Source organism: Macaca fascicularis, chromosome 4, assembly GCF_037993035.2.
Source record: "Macaca fascicularis isolate 582-1 chromosome 4, T2T-MFA8v1.1".
Lineage (NCBI taxonomy): Eukaryota > Metazoa > Chordata > Mammalia > Primates > Cercopithecidae > Macaca > Macaca fascicularis.
In genome coordinates, this window is record NC_088378.1 from 89,562,056 (window position 1) to 89,577,888 (window position 15,833).

At 44.8% G+C, this 15,833-nt stretch overlaps 1 protein-coding gene across 16 annotated transcripts in view; it reads left to right on the top strand.

Annotated features, from left to right (window-relative positions):
• Positions 1-7,993: 7,993 nt before the first annotated feature.
• SYNCRIP (synaptotagmin binding cytoplasmic RNA interacting protein) overlaps positions 7,994-15,833 on the top strand; it is a 36,556-nt gene continuing 28,716 nt past the window's right edge. For 5 of the 16 annotated variants that reach the window (XM_045391206.3, XM_045391207.3, XM_005552426.5 and 2 more), the window contains exons 1-6: positions 8,821-9,363; positions 10,714-10,873; positions 11,600-11,718; positions 11,839-11,946; positions 14,792-14,905; positions 15,005-15,181. In XM_045391206.3, coding sequence (XP_045247141.1) covers positions 10,726-10,873; positions 11,600-11,718; positions 11,839-11,946; positions 14,792-14,905; positions 15,005-15,181 — 666 coding nt within the window. In that variant the 5' untranslated portion in view covers positions 8,821-9,363; positions 10,714-10,725. Of the gene's footprint in view, positions 8,219-8,315; positions 8,406-8,820; positions 9,364-9,635; positions 9,817-10,713; positions 10,874-11,599; positions 11,719-11,838; positions 11,947-14,791; positions 14,906-15,004; positions 15,182-15,833 lie in introns of those variants that run through there. The other 11 variants (XM_074037553.1, XM_005552429.5, XM_074037555.1 and 8 more) reach the window with 5 other exon arrangements.

Here is a 15,833-nt window from a genome sequence, read left to right on the forward strand (position 1 = left end):
TGTAAGTAGCCACATGTAGCTAGTTGCTATGGTTTTGGACATTTTCATTCTAGTTTAGAAGAAACTGAAGAAACAACAAAATGCAATTAACTTGGTTAAATGTAGTGAAAAGCACATGCAGAAGTGCTGGTAGGTTTCATCTTCATCTTGCTCTACCCTGGTCTGTAGCCTGTTGTTTTACCCAATTGCAAACCGTGGTAACCAACAGTGACCACAGGCCTGCCACCAGCCACAAAACAGCCATCTTTTTGAGACAAAAATCTCGTCCTGGAGTGCAGTGGTACAATCTCGGCTCACTGCAGACTTGATCTCCTGGACTCAAGCAGTCCTACCTCAGCCTCCCAAGTAGCTGAGAACACAGGTGTGCACCACTTTGCCCTGTTAGAGATGGGGGTTTCACCATGTTGCCTAGGCTGGTCTTGAACTCCTGGGCTCAAGCAATCTGCCGGCCTCAACCTTCCAAAGTCCTGTGATTACAGGTGTGAGCCACAATGCCTGGCCAAGAACAGCCTTCTAGATAGTTCCTTTTCATGGTCTCACTCCAGGAACGAGACATGGCTGGCTTCCAGATTGTCCTGTAAGCTCTCCTCATTCTCCCAGCCTTGTGAAGGGCTGGTTAGTGACATTGCTCATTCTCCAAGTCTCCCTTTTGGATCATTACTTTCTCAGCTTCTCTTATCTCATATAAATTAGTATTCCCGTAATAAAACCTTTATTTCATAATACTCACAGTGGTTTTGCTTCCCTAAAGGTTTCCTCACTGACACACTTGAAATCTCTTACTCTCCCTTCCTCTCCAACTCCGTCAGTGATACAAAGAACCACCCAATTGCTCCCTTACTCCCTACTTTCAGTCCATCATTAAGTCCTTGGCAAACTATATGTGAAAATACACTGTGAATATGGCCACTTCTATTTCCTTCGCCACACCTTTAGTCCAAGTAACTGCCACCCCTCATCTGGTTCCACTTCTATCCTCAACCTCCAATAACTATTCGGTTTCTAAAGTTCTAAACACTAATTTTATTTCATCTTATGTTTGTTTGTTTATTTATTTATTTATTTTTTGAGACACAGTTTCACTCTTTTTGCCCAGGCTGGAGTGCAGTGGCACAATCTAGGCTCTCTCGGCTCACTACAACCTCCGCCTCCCCAGCTCAAGTGATTCTCATGCCTCAACCTCCCCTGTAGCTGGGATTACAGGCACGCACTACCGTACCCAGCTAATTTTTGTAGTTTTAGTAGAGACAAGGTTTCGCCATGGCTGGTCTTGAACTCCTTGCCTCAAGTGATCCATCTGCCTCGTCTTCCTGAAGTGCTGGGATTACAGGCGTGAGCCACCACACCCTGCCCTAAATACTAATTTTAAATATTTGAAATCTTTCAATGATTTCCTGTGTAATCTGGCTTCCTGCTAACTTCTCCAAATTCATCCTGGGCCCTGCTTATTTATAGTTTCTGCTGTCTTATAATTTAGTTTGACATGACCTCTTATAGCCCCAGCTCTAACTCCCTCCTCATGACACTGATTCTACCTTTGGTTTTTTTTTTCTATAGGAATCTTCTGGTTCCAGACGCTGGTCCAATTAGTTGTGGCAAGGCAAGGATGAGTGGGCGTTGCAGAGTAAGACAGCCTAGGCTGCTCCCTTAGCAGGAGCTTTGGGTGGAGTCACCCTGGAAAAGAGCTTTCAGATACACCATGATGGACATGTTCGGTGAAAACAACTATCACAATAGTTTTCTTTTTTTGTGCAATGAATCATCTTGAAATCTGGACAACCAAAGAGTGCTCTTATTCTGGAACTCCATTTAGATTAGGATGGGAATACCTGGATAAAAACCATTGTTTGGGTTTACGTTTACATTACCCCTGTCTTTTTTGTAGTTACTGGTATATACTCTGTGGCTTCTGGTAATTTAATCCATTACCTTCTATCATAAAAGTTAAAAGCCAAAAAGCTGAAATGACACTGAGTTTCTAACCTTAAAAAAAAAAAAAAAAGGCCGGGCGCGGTGGCTCACGCCTGTAATCCCAGCACTTTGGGAGGCCGAGACAGGCGGATCACAAGGTCAGGAGATTGAGACCATCCTGGCCAACATGGTGAAACCCCATCTCTACTAAAAATACAAAAATTAGCTGGGCCTGGTGGCGAACGCCTGTAGTCCCAGCTACTCGGGAGGCTGAGGCAGGAGAATGGCGTGAACCCGGGAGGCAGAGCTTGCAGTGAGCCGAGATCGCACCACTGCACTCCAGCCTGGGCGACAGAGTGAGACTCTGTCTCAAAAAAAAAAAAAAAAAAAAAGATAAAACCAATGCAAAGAATGTTTAACATTTCTAGTATATTTAAAACATCAGCCTTCTTTTAATGAATAAACAATTATTTTAGCTCACTGTTAGATTTACAGAAAAATAAGAAGGTACAGAATTTCTGTTTACCCTCTCACCAACACCTCCTCCACCCCCTAGTTTCCTCTATTATTAACATATTGCATTAGTCCTGTATATTTCTTCATTTGTTACAATTGACAAATGAATACTAATACATTATTATTAACTAAAGTCTATAGTTTACATTAAGGTTCACTATTTGTTTTACATTTTATGAGTTTTGACAAATATATAATGACATGTCTTCATCATTACAGCATCAGAATAATTTCACAACTGTAAAAAATCCCATGTTCAATGTATTAATTTCTCCTTCCCTTCCCCTGAGCCCCTGGCAACCACTGATTTTTTTTTTTTTTTTTTTTTTTTTTTTTTTTTCTGAGACGGAGTCTCACTCTGTTGCCCAGGCTGGAGTGCAGTGGCACGATCTCGGCTAATGGCAAGCTTGGCCTCCTGGGTTCATGCCATTCTCCTGCCTCAGTCTCCCGAGTAGCAGGCACTACAGATGCCAGTCACCATGCCCAGCTAATTTTTTGTATTTTTTAGTAGAGATGGGGTTTCACTGCGTTAGCCAGGATGGTCTCGATCTCCTGACCTCGTGATTCCCACACCTCGGCCTCACAAACTGCTGGGATTACAGGCATAAGCCACCGTGTCTGGCCTAACTACTGATTTTTTTACTGTCTCTATAGTTTTGTCTTTTCCAGAATGTCATATAATTGTAATCATAGAGTATATAGCCTTTTCTGATTGGCTTCTATCACTTAGCAATAAGTACTTAAGATTCCTCCATGTTTTTTTGTGGTTTTATATGTTATTTCTTTAGAGTGCCAAATAATATTCCATCCTGTATGTATCAGTTTGTTTATTCATTCACCTATTGAAGGACATCTTGGTTGCTTCCAATTTTTGGCAACTGTGAATAAAGCTACTGTAAACATTGGTGTGCAGGTTTTGGGGTAGACATGTTTTTAACACATTCGAGTAAATACCAGAGTGTGATTGCTGGATTGTATGATAACAGTATGTTTAGTTTTGCAAGAAGCTGCCAAACTGTCTTCCAAAGTGACTGTACCATTTTGCATTCCCACCAGCAATGAATGTAAGTTCCTGTTGCTCCACATCCTCATCAGCATTTAGTGTTGTCAGTGGTTTGGATTTTGGCCATTCTAATAGGTATATAATACTATCTCACTGGTTTTTTTAAAAATTGATATATAATGTTTGTACATATTTATAGGGTACATGTGGTATTTTGATACATGCTACAATGTGTAATGGTCAACTCAGGGTATTTAGGATATCCATCACCTTGAACATTTATCATTTATTTGTGTTGGGAACATTTCAAATCTAGTAATTTTGAAATATATAATATATTGTTAACTATAGTCACCCTCCAGTGCTATCAAACCCTAGAATTTATTCCTTCTATCTAACTGTATGTTTGTACCAATTAACCAACCTCTCAACACGCCTCCCTCCCCTCAGACTCTGGTAACTATTACTCTGTTCTCTACCTTCAAGAGATGAACTTTTTAAACTCCCACATGTGAATGAGAACATGTGATATTTGTCTTTCTGTGCCTGGCTTATTTCATTTAGCATAATGGTCTCCAGATTCCATTTATCTTGCTGCAAATGACAGAATTTCATTCTTTTTTTTATGTCTGAGTAATATTCTATTGTGTATGTATACCACATTTTCTGTTATCCATTCATCCACTGATGAACACTTGGGTTAATTTCATATCTTGGCTATTTTCTGTTTCAATTTGCAAGTCCCTGATGACATATGATATTCAGCATGTTTTCACATGCTTATTTGCCATTCGTACATCCCCTTTGGTGGGCTATCTGTTCACATTTTTTGCTCATTAAATTTTGTTGTTGTTGTTGTTGCCAGGTGTAGTGGCTCATGCCCATAATCCCAGCATTTTGGGAGGCCGAGGCGGGTGGATCACTGAGGTCGGGAGTTCTAGACCAGCCTGTCCAAAATGGTGAAACTCTGTCCCTACTAAAAACACAAAAATTAGCCAGACCTGGTGGCAGAAGCCTGTAATACCAGCTACCCGGGAGGCTGAGGCATGAGACTTGCTTGAACCCAGGAGGTGGAGGTTGCAGTGAGCCAAGATTGTGCCACTGCACGCCAGCTTGGGCAACAGAGCAGACTTTCTCAAAAAAAAAACCAAAAAACAAAAAAATTTTTTTTGTTTTTTATTTGCCTAACACTTGATATCAACATTTTTGCCAATTTTTAAATTAGGTTGTGTGTTTTCTTATTATTGAATTTTAAGAATTATTTGTGGCGGGCCCGGTGGCTCACGCCTGTAATCCCAGCACTTTGGGAGGCCAAGACGGGCGGATCACGAGGTCAGGAAATCGAGACCATCCTGGCTAACACGGTGAAACCCCGTCTCTACTAAACAAATACAAAAATTAGCCGGGCGCGGCGGCGGGCGCCTGTAGTCCCAGCTATAAGGGAGGCTGAGGCAGGAGAATGGCTTGAACCTGGGAGGCGGAGCTTGCAGTGAGTGGAGATGGCGCCACTGCACTCCAGCCTGGGCGACAGAGCGAGACTCCGTCTCAACAACAACAACAACAAAAGAGAATTATTTGTATATTTTATTGTATAACAGTCTTTTATCAGATATGTGTTTTGCAAAGATTTTTTTTTCCCCTAGTCTGTGGCTTTTCATTCTCTAGACAGTGTCTTTCTTGGAACAAAAGTCTTTAATTTTTGATTGGGCAGGCTTTTTATTACTATGAAAATAAGATGTGAGAGATAGTGTGGCCCGGTGCGGTGGCTAAGGTCTGTAATCCCACCACTTTGGGAAGCCGAGACGGGTGGATCATGAGGTCGAGAGATCGAGACCATCCTGGCTAACACGGTAAAACCCCATCTCTACTAAAAATACAGAAAAATTAGCGGGGCGTGGTGGCGGGCGCCTGTAGTCCCAGCTACTGGGTGGGGGCGGGGGGTGGCTGTGGCAGGAGAATGGCGTGAACCCGGGAGGCGGAGCTTGCAGTGAGCCGAGATTGCGCCACTGCACTCCAGCCTGGGCGAAAGAGCGAGACTCTTGTCTCAAAAAAAAAAAAAAAAAAAAAAAAAGATGTGAGAGATAGTACAAAACTTTTCTTGATTACTAGAAAGATTAGGTTGAATGGCTTCCATGGTCTCTTTCGACACTAGGTTTTTATGGTTCTACTGAAAAAGTGTGCTGTGAATTTTTACCATGTGAATTGAAGGGTTCCCTGGCCCATTATAAAATTAATATATGTTAATGGCAGGAAGTTTAGAAAATGCAGTAAAGAAGAAAATATGCCTTATAAAAGAAAACAAAACAAAAACAGTGTGGCGGTGTGGCATTGACTGGGTGAAAGAATTTTGGACCAGTGAAAAATCCAAACGGGCCTGCCTATATTCCTCTCTTTCATTAGTTGACGACTCAACAGGGCTGCACCTTCTCACTGTTTCAAAGCATACAGGGATGAAAAGACAGCAATGAAACTAATGAATAATCTGCCGGGAGTGGTGGCTCAGGCCTGTAATCCCAGCACCTTGGGAGGCTGAGGTGGGTGGATCACCTGAGGTCAGGAGTTTGAAACCAGCCTGGCAAACATGTGAGGCTGTGAACATGTGACACAGTGAAACCCTGTCTCTACTAACAATATAGAAATTAGCCGGGTGTGGTGGCGGGTGCCTGTAATCCCAGCTACTCGGGAGGCTGAGGCAGGAGAATCGCTTGAACCTGGGAGGTGCAGGTTGCAATGAGCTGAGATCTCACCACTGCACTCCAGCCCGGGCGACAGTGTGAGACTCCGTCTCAAAAACAAACAAATAAACAAACAAAAAAACAAAAAACGAGCCCTGGCGCGGTGGCTTACGCCTGTAACCCCAGCATTTTGGGAGGCCAAGTTGGGCAGATCACGATGTCAAGAGTTCGAGACCAGCCGGCAAACATAGTGAAACCCCCGACTCTAACAAAAATGCAAAAAAATTAGGTCATGGTGGCGGGCGCCTGTAATCCCAGCTATTTGGGAGGCTGAGGCCAGGAGAATCACTTGAACCTGGGAGGCGGAGGTTGCAGTGAACCGAGATCACCTCACTACACTCTAGCCCGGGCGACAGTGCGAGACTCCGCCTCAAATAAAAAGAATGCCAGTATCAAAGAAGGCCAGGCTGAAGCCAGAAAGTGTCTGAGATGAGCTGGGGAAACAGGTGGGACAGATCTTGGAGAGCTTTGTTGTTCTAGTTAAGGATTTTGGCTGTTGTTCTAAGTGTAATTGGAAGCTAATGAAGGGTTTCAGGCAGATGCGCCACAGGATCTTACTCCCAATTAAGAGAGAAAAGGTCAAGGGAGGGACAGAGCCTACACAGGACACAGAGTCATACAGAAAGATGACCTGGGCTTTGAACAGATTAGAAGAGCTGTAAGAGTGGATTAATCAGGAGGCTATGCCATTAGTACAGGTGGTAGATAATGGTGGCTTTACCTGGGTGGTTGCAACATACAGATAAATGGAGATATATTTGGGAGACAGAATTGACAGGACTTGATTAACTGATATGGCAGTGTAGAGAAGGAAGTGCCTTGAATGGTCAGCTACAGCAATTCATGTGGGGGATGTTCATTGAGATGGGAACTCTGTACATGGAAGACTGGGGGAAGATCACGTGCTCAGTTTCTTGAAATGCCGATCTGGAGTGCCTGAAAGCCCACATAAACGTTGAGGGCTTGGCTAGAAAAAGGAATTAGATGTCAGAGAAGAGCTAGAGATTTTAATTTGGGAGTCTTTACCCAGGTCAAGGCACTTTTTTAAAAAAAATTTAACACCCAGGAAGGTCTAAACAAAGTGTTGTACGTTTCAGACCATTTTAATTCTTGTTTAATCTATATAGTATGACTCTATTTTCATAGTTTTCTCTTAAACATTTTGTTTTTCATGTATATCATTAACCACAACCTCTGCGTTGTGAACAAAAATCCCTAAAGCTGAAGTAGCTGAATACCACATATGTTTGACAGTAAGGAATCTGGGGTGGTGATCTCAAATCCTTACTAAACAGGTTGGCTATGTGGTGCTTTGGGTAAAACGTACTTCATATTTGATCCAGGTAGCTATGAAAATAATCTAGCATTTTATGTGCTTGTGCACTTTGAAGAGCGCTTATCTAACTTTTCCTCAAACCACTGATTTGTTATAGTACAGAGTTCATCTGGGGAACCAGTAAGCTCTTAAAAATAAGCTTTTTAATCAAAAGGACATTACTATTTTTCATTACAGCTGCCCGGTATAAAATTAGTATCCATATCGCGTCTGTAATTCAAATGCCTTTGTCTTCTTTCTTGTACCTAGTAAACGATTACAAAGGAAATGTCACTTCACCTAAGACTTAGTTGCCAAGGTTTTTTTTTTTTTTTTTTTAAAAGAGACATTTTTCTCAAAGTTGTTCTAACCACGCAGCGTTGTGCTGTTTCAAGTTGCTCAAACTGTGCCAGGAGGAAGCCCTTAACTGCTTAAAAGGCCAGGGACTGAAACGGAGTATTGCACAACCCTTCACCACCGGGCGGTTTCGCTTCCAAATCTGGCCTTCGTGTCATCCCAAGGCAGGAGCCGCTCCTCGCTCCACTGGAGCCAGCCCTATTCCCCCTTCAAAAGCAGCCGGGGTTTCCTCGTCCAAGCCTGGGGCGCCCCTCCCTTCGCCCAAGGTTCCCGTGAAAGCCGAGCCGCGCGGCTGCGAGGAGGCCCCATTGTCCAGCTGGAGAGACCGAGTCTCGAGGGGCGACTCTCGCACTCAAGTACCGCCGGTCCGGCAGACCAAAGGTCCGCGGGTCTCCGCGCCGCTCCCCTCCCCCGCGGCCCCATTGTCTGCCTCGCCCCGCCCCGGGGGACACGTGCGCCTGCAGCTTCCCGAGGAGGAGAGTGCGGGGCGGTGGCAGTGGCGTGGACACCGCCTGGAACGGCTACGCGGTCGCGGAGCCGGGGGCGGGGGCCCGGCGCGCACAGACCGGTGGGTGCCCTCCGGGAAGCGGCAGTCGCACTCAGCGCCCACAGCACTCTGCAACGCCAGCCCCGGACTGGGCAGGGATGGGGCGGGCGGGAGCTCGGTGGGGGTGGCGTGCGCGTGGTGTCGCGGTGGGGGTGGGGCGGGGCGGGGTGGTGAGATGCCAGTCTCCTGACAAAGGAGAACGAGTGGGACACGCTGAGCCGGCCCACCCCGCCTGGAGGGGAGCGGGAGGGGGAGTGTCGGGAGGGGAAGGGGCGGGCCTTTCATTCAGTCTCGGCCCCTCCGCCGCCGCCGCCGCCGGAGCGGAAGGGCGGGGTCTTGTGCCTCCCCCACCCCCCACCTAAGCGGTGAGGAGCGGGGAAGGCGGTGCGGCGTGGGGGGCGGAGCCCGCGGGCGCGCGTCCCGAGGCGTAGGCTACGTCGTCACGTCAGCGCGGGAGAGAGAAAGAGAGGAGCCGACTCGGCAGGGACTGGGGGACGGGGCCGAGAGTGCGAGCAAGCAAGGGAGGGAGTGAGGGAGCGTGCAAGCCAGAAGGGGAAAGGCGGCCACTCGTGCCTGAGCGACCGCAGAGGGGAGTGGGAGCGGTGGGGGAAAGGAAGGGGGGGCGGGAATAAGACAGGCTGAGAGAAGGCGGACAGAGGCTAGTGGTGGTGGTGGTGGTAGTGGGAGAAGGAGGAGCTGGAGGAGGGCAGGGGCTGAGGGAGTGAGTGAGTGAAGCGGACGCGCGAGAGAGGGGAGGGAAGGGAAGGGAAAGGAAGGGGGGTCACGCGGGGGCGCGCGCGCGCACCGGGAGCGCGCTCGGAGGCGAGTGGAACTGGATCGGGTTTGCTGCCAGCGGCGTGAGCTTCGGCCGCCATTTTACAACAGCTCCACTCGCGCCGGACACAGGGAGCAGCGAGCACGCGTTTCCCGCAACCCGATACCATCGGACAGGATTCCTCCGCCTCAGCCCAACGGGGAGGTAACGACCGCCAGAACCCGGGTCTGGGAGGGGAGCTCCATGACATTGTGGAGTGAGCTGGGGGAGGGTGGCGCGGGGAGAAACCGGCTTTTCTGGAAAATGGATTCCAAGGGGGAGAAGAGCACGTTGACTGGGGCTGCCTGGGAGTAGGCCGCAGCCCGCGCCGCCACTTCCTCCTCTCCATGTGCTGCTGCCGTTCGGGCTTTGTCTGCGGCGCTCTGGGAGGAGGCGCCTCCACGGTCCCGTGGCCCGCACGGACCGCGAGCGGCTTCAGAGTTGGTGCTGTCGTGGCGGTCGCCGCGGCGCGGGAGTGGGCGGAGAGGAGTGGGTCTCGTCCCGCAGCCGTGCGGCGAGCTTGGGCGGTGCTCACAGTTCCGCGGGCGTTGGGCTGTTCACGGAACGCCCTCACGCTGCTGGGTTGCCGGGCCGGCGCCGCAGTCACTGCACGGAGGGGTAAGGGGTGGGGACCTGCACCGCGCGCCACGGGTCACGTCTCGGCCGGGCGGGCGGGCGGCCGGGGGTCGCCGGCGCCCGGGGAGCGCCCGGGGCGGAGAGCCATGTGTCACGGCGGAGACGGCAGCGCTGGGGGGCGGGGAGAGCCTGTGGCCTGGCGCCGCCACTGCCTCGGTGTTTAGGGGCGAGATTGTGCTGCTGCAGCTTTCTGGGGGCTCCGACTGCGGCTTCGGGTTGATGTTGGGAACCAGTGATGGTCGTCTTGGTTTGGGATTCGTTGGGTTTCCGTTGAAGGAAGTTGTAGGACATTGGAAGGCGCAGAGCACGTGTTTCTAATGGGCTCCTGGCGGCCGCAGTGGTGAGACTGCCGCTCTCGGTGCGGAGTCAGGGGCGGGCTTTGGGGTGCGGGGTTGAAGGGTGGAGAAATTGGGTGGTGGGAAGGTGGCTTGTATGAGCGCTTTGTTCTTCGCTGGCTGTTGTTACCGATCTATAAGCGGCAGGCGGGAAAAGCGCGCACTTTGGGGGTTTATCTTTGAGAGAGACGAGCCCAGTTTTGCTTTCTCCACACACACCTCATTTTCCGAACGGGCACAGCTGCATGTGACAAGCTGGCTCGTACCCGTGCTGATTGGGCTGTATTTGTAATATGGTTTTTCCTAGGGAGTGTTAGCAGGTGAGTCAGGGGAGGTGCTAAGGAAGAATATAGTGAATCGGTCCTTCTGTGCCCTGTGCTCCAAATCTGGCTTGTCTGGCGATAGTGACTGTAAGGCTTTTTTTAAAGGGAGGCACAGGCTAGCTGGTGTAGTCAATGGTAGAGAAAGTAAAGATGGGGCTCTCATATTGTCTTCTATTCTTTTTGAAGATCCTAGTTTAATTTTGCTTATTGCGTTTGAACAGATCTCTGGAAACATGGCTACAGAACATGTTAATGGAAATGGTACTGAAGAGCCCATGGATACTACTTCTGCAGTTATCCATTCAGAAAATTTTCAGACATTGCTTGATGCTGGTTTACCACAGAAAGTTGCTGAAAAACTAGATGAAATTTACGTTGCAGGTAAGAACTAACACTTGCAAAATTACATTATGAAATTTTTCTATTGGATTTCTGGCTTTGAGCTAAAATAGCAACTTTTTGTGGTTTCCAATAAGTGTGGGAACTGGAGTTTTGCTTGTTGTGATCGCTGGTTAATTTAAGTTTGAAGTAGAGGTTAAGATGTATAGAGGGAGGGAAGAAGAGAAGGTTAGGAGCTAAAGGCTGGCTTGCATGCTGGCCTGATGGATAAGTAAGTATATGATAGTAGCAACAGCTGCTAATGTTGGGAACAGGCCATGTGACTTTTTTGAGTATTTTTATAGTAGGATTCTTCTTAAATAACTTGGTAACTGTAGACTCGTTTTCTTGTCTTTTTGGTGCGGCTGTTAACTTTTTCTGGTGATATTTGAAATGAGTAGAGGTTGAGTTGTCATGCTTGGTACTTTGTTGGTTGATTCTAGGTCTTGTAAGCCTGTATACTGTAGACATACTGTAGTGCTCAGAGCTATCAGACTTTGGAGATAAAAGATGTAAAAGAAATTAGCTCATTATTACAAGTGTGGTTGGCAGGGCCTATTTAGTTCAGGATGCAGTTCTGAGTGGCTGAAGTGTGTTTTTTTTTTTCAGATATGAATAAGGGGAGTAGAAGAATTGTAAAGGCACACATGTACCTGTATTGCCAACATAGTCTTCTCAAAAAAATCTTTTCTAAAAATATTAAAAGCTGATAACCTTTATTTTTTCCAGGGCTAGTTGCACATAGTGATTTAGATGAAAGAGCTATTGAAGCTTTAAAAGAATTCAATGAAGACGGTGCATTGGCAGTTCTTCAACAGTTTAAAGACAGTGATCTCTCTCATGTTCAGGTAATGTTAATGTCAGTGTGAAAAGAATTAAAAAATTTGAGTAGTTTTGATACTGTCTGCTAAATTTTATTAGACTCAGATATGGTTATTGTTAAATATTAATGGAACATTTTTTTGCAGAACAAAAGTGCCTTTTTATGTGGAGTCATGAAGACTTATAGGCAGAGAGAAAAACAAGGGACCAAAGTAGCAGACTCTAGTAAAGGACCAGATGAGGCAAAAATTAAGGTATGTCTTTCTATACTCCCTTTAGTTTTAAAGTTCTTTTAACTTTTCTAATTTTGGTAAATATTCCTTGGGTATGAAATGGATGTATGTTAGATGTTGAGATAATTCATCAATCTCTCCTAATTCCTGTTTTTTTTTCCATTTCTTTTAACTATTTGTTTCTAAAGCAATTTGCTGTGAAGTTTATCATGTTATCCAGCTACTGATGTTTAAATTTTCTATTGGTAGTTCCGATAAAAGATTAAAAGAAATACACTCATCATACCTCTAGATTATTTTTTGAAAAGCTGGAAAGCCAGCTTACTGATAGTTGAATACTGGTGGAGAATGTACACTTGGCAACTGTTTTTCTTAGGAGTCTCAAACCCCAGTGAATTTAGAATGTTAACCCTGCTGCCCTCCACTTCCGTCAGTATGGATTATTAGATTGTTTCTCAAAGCAGCTTTAACAGTAAGATTGTTTAGTGTGTATATGTAAATGAGAAACTGAGGCTAGGAAGGGAAGGCTCTTTTTTTTGGTTTAAGATTATACTGAATGGCTTCAAATTCAGCTCAGTTTTGATCTTTATATTGGTGAGTTTTCTTATTTATAGACAATGTGGTGATCATATTACTTTTTAATCTGGTGTGCTTTGTAGTGTGCCAGTGCTGTTGAGCCAAGCATATGGTTTAAGAAAATCAGTTAAGGGTATAGGCCTTGAGCATTGTTGTATTGGTGTGGACACAGGGAAAGCCTAGAATATGGAAAAGGTTGGTATATGGATTTAGCTGTTTAAAGATAGCCATGAATTTGAGGCTTTCACAGATCTAGCTGTGAGTGAATTGAGTTTTATCTGTAAATCTAGTTTTTCCATAAAAGTGGTGTATAGTTGTCTCGATTGTAATTCAGTTGTAATTAAGTCTGCATTTGTGAGCTAGATAGAACTTACTAAAATTTTTAAACTTTCAGTTTGTGACTTTCAGTTTATTTTGGAAAGGGATGGCTTAATTTTTTTTTTTTTTTTTTTTGGTGGGGAGACAGTCTCACTCTGTCGCCCAGGCTGGAGTGCAGTGGTATGATCTTGGCTCACTGCAACCTCCACCTTGCGGGTTCAATCAATTCTCCTGCCTCAGCCTCCTGAGTAGCTGGGAATACAGGCTGACACCACCAGACCCAGCTAATTTTTGTATTTTTAGCAGAGATGAGGTTTCAGCATGTTGGCCAGGAGGGTCTCGATCTCTTGACCTCATGACCCACCCTCCTCAGCCTCACAGAGTCCTGAGATTACAGGTGTGAGCCACCACACCCGTCCGCTTAAATTTTTAATGGGACCTAAGTTGTGGTAAGATGGCATAGAGACATTTTTAGAGGAAGTCTGACAGAGGGAATAAGTTTTTCCTTTCTGTTTTTATGGATTGACAAAAAGTGTTATTTGGGTCATAACGATTAAGGTTAAAAAACTCCTTTATAGCACAGGGATTACATGTGAGAAAATGGAAAGATGAGCTATTACTGATTTAGTTTATGTTATAGTCATAGATGTGAGCAAGTTTATGAATGTTTTTATGAATTACATTATTTTTCATAAACATTTAGTGTCCTTTGAGTTAGAAGTTTTAAAAGTCTGTCTAGTAATTTTCAGAGACCGAGGTGACTCTAAATAATAGCATTTTGATACATTTTGTCAGATGGCTAGGGTTAGTCTGTTTTTATTTCAGAATGTATTAGCTAATGGAATTGGTTTTGTTTGGGAAACCACTTTTGTGCTTCGTGGTTGAGACACTGGAGAAGGGGAATAATTTGACTTTTTTCCTTCAGATAATGGAGGACTATGCTTCTTTTTTTGTTTGTTTTTTGTTTTCTGTTTTTTGTGATGGAGTCTCGCTCTGTCACCCAGGCTGGAGTGCAGTGACGCTGTCTTGGCTCACTGCAACCTCTGCCCCTCCAGGTTTAAGCAGTTCTCTGCCTCAGCCTCTGGAGTAGCTGGGATTACAGGTGTGTGCCACCACGCCGGGCTAATTATTTGTATTTTTAGTGGAGACGGGGTTTCACCATCTTGGCCAGCCTGGTTTTGAACTCCTGACCTTGTGATCCACCCGCCTCGGCCTCCCAAAGTGTTGGAATTACAGGTGTGAGCCACCACACCCAGCCTATACTTCTTTCTATACTTTGCCTAGAATAGGAATAAATTCTTAATGCTTTGAGTAAATATGAGTTGTGTAAATTTTAACAGTACTTTTTGGGAATTAAAATGTAGAGGTTATGTAATGTTGCAGTCTCATAAAGTTTTAAAAGTCATTTTGGCTGTTACTTTTTCTGAATGACCCATGCTATCCCATGAAATATGGCACATAAATGTCAAATAATAATAGGAGATTTTTTTCGCTGTAGCTCCCAAGTTTCTAGACTTGGTTTGGGAAGTGTAATTTCTTCTGAGGTTGGCACAATGCCCAGAATGGCGTATAACCAGAGTGGGGTTATACGGAATTTATTGGGTAAAAGATCCAGACTTGAAAGATACTCAACCAAATTAGGTACAATCATTTTTTAAGGTGGTGTTAACAGAGTAATACATTCTGTCTTGAAAGTTGCTAATGGATTGATCTTTTTGTTGTCCATTAAGCACACTATTCAATTAAGTAGAGACTAGAAAGTAATTTGAACAAGACCCTGGAATTTTGGTAATAATTTAGAAGTATAACAAGTACACATTAAGGGGAAATTTTGAAACAGATATCACAAACTTGTTTATGAGGGAACATGCCAAGATAATTGGAAAGATTTGAGCAAGGTGGATGTTAACTGCTAAACGTATGGGTGTGGTCTAGTGAATTAAATGTATTAATGACGTTTGAACTTTTCAAGGCACTCTTGGAAAGAACAGGCTACACACTTGATGTGACCACTGGACAGAGGAAGTATGGGGGACCACCTCCAGATTCCGTTTATTCAGGTCAGCAGCCTTCTGTTGGCACTGAGGTAAAGCAACTAAAAACTTGTACCTTTTGTAGTGAAAGCACAGGTGTCTGGTTTCCTAAAGCAATTCTCCATGGTTTTTACTTAATATTTAATTTGCAGATATTTGTGGGAAAGATCCCAAGAGATCTATTTGAGGATGAACTTGTTCCTTTATTTGAGAAAGCTGGACCTATATGGGATCTTCGTCTAATGATGGATCCACTCACTGGTCTCAATAGAGGTTATGCGTTTGTCACTTTCTGTACAAAAGAAGCAGCTCAGGAGGCTGTTAAACTGGTAAGTTGTCCTTTTTTTCCCTTCAGTTTTCATGTTCACTGTCTTTAATATCAAGTTTTTTTCTTATTGTGCCTAAGAGTTACCAAACATTTTTTGAAGTACTGATTTAGGCAGGTGTTTTTTTTCTTTTTTTTCCATATCACTGTGCAAGCATTGTAGTGATACTCTTTGCATGTATAGTTGATAGGATTCCACATCTAAAAGGCAGCATGGTAGAATTCCTAGCAGTTGGTTCTTAGAAACATCTGGCTTAGTGATGTTTTTTGTCTGTTTAAATTTATAGGGATGTGAAAAGATTTAAGAAAAGTAACTGTGGTAAGGGCTCTCATACTTCCTGGCCGTACCTGAGCCATCCCTTTTTCTAAAATAATTCACAAAAGACATTGTGATACATTTCTAGTTGATGAAACAAAAGATTTTATGGTGAGTGGCAATATTTGATTTAAAAATACCAGATGTTAGGTAAGGACCTGGTAATTTTTCCAGCTTTTTAAAAAAGGAAATCTTCTCTTCTCTTCTGACCGAGTTTCTCTCTTTTTGCCCAGACTGAAGTGGTGTGATTTCGGCTCACTGCAGCCTCCACCCCTTAGGTTCAAGTGATTTTCATGCCTCAGCCTCCCGAGTAGCTGGGATTATAGGCACCTGGCGCTAT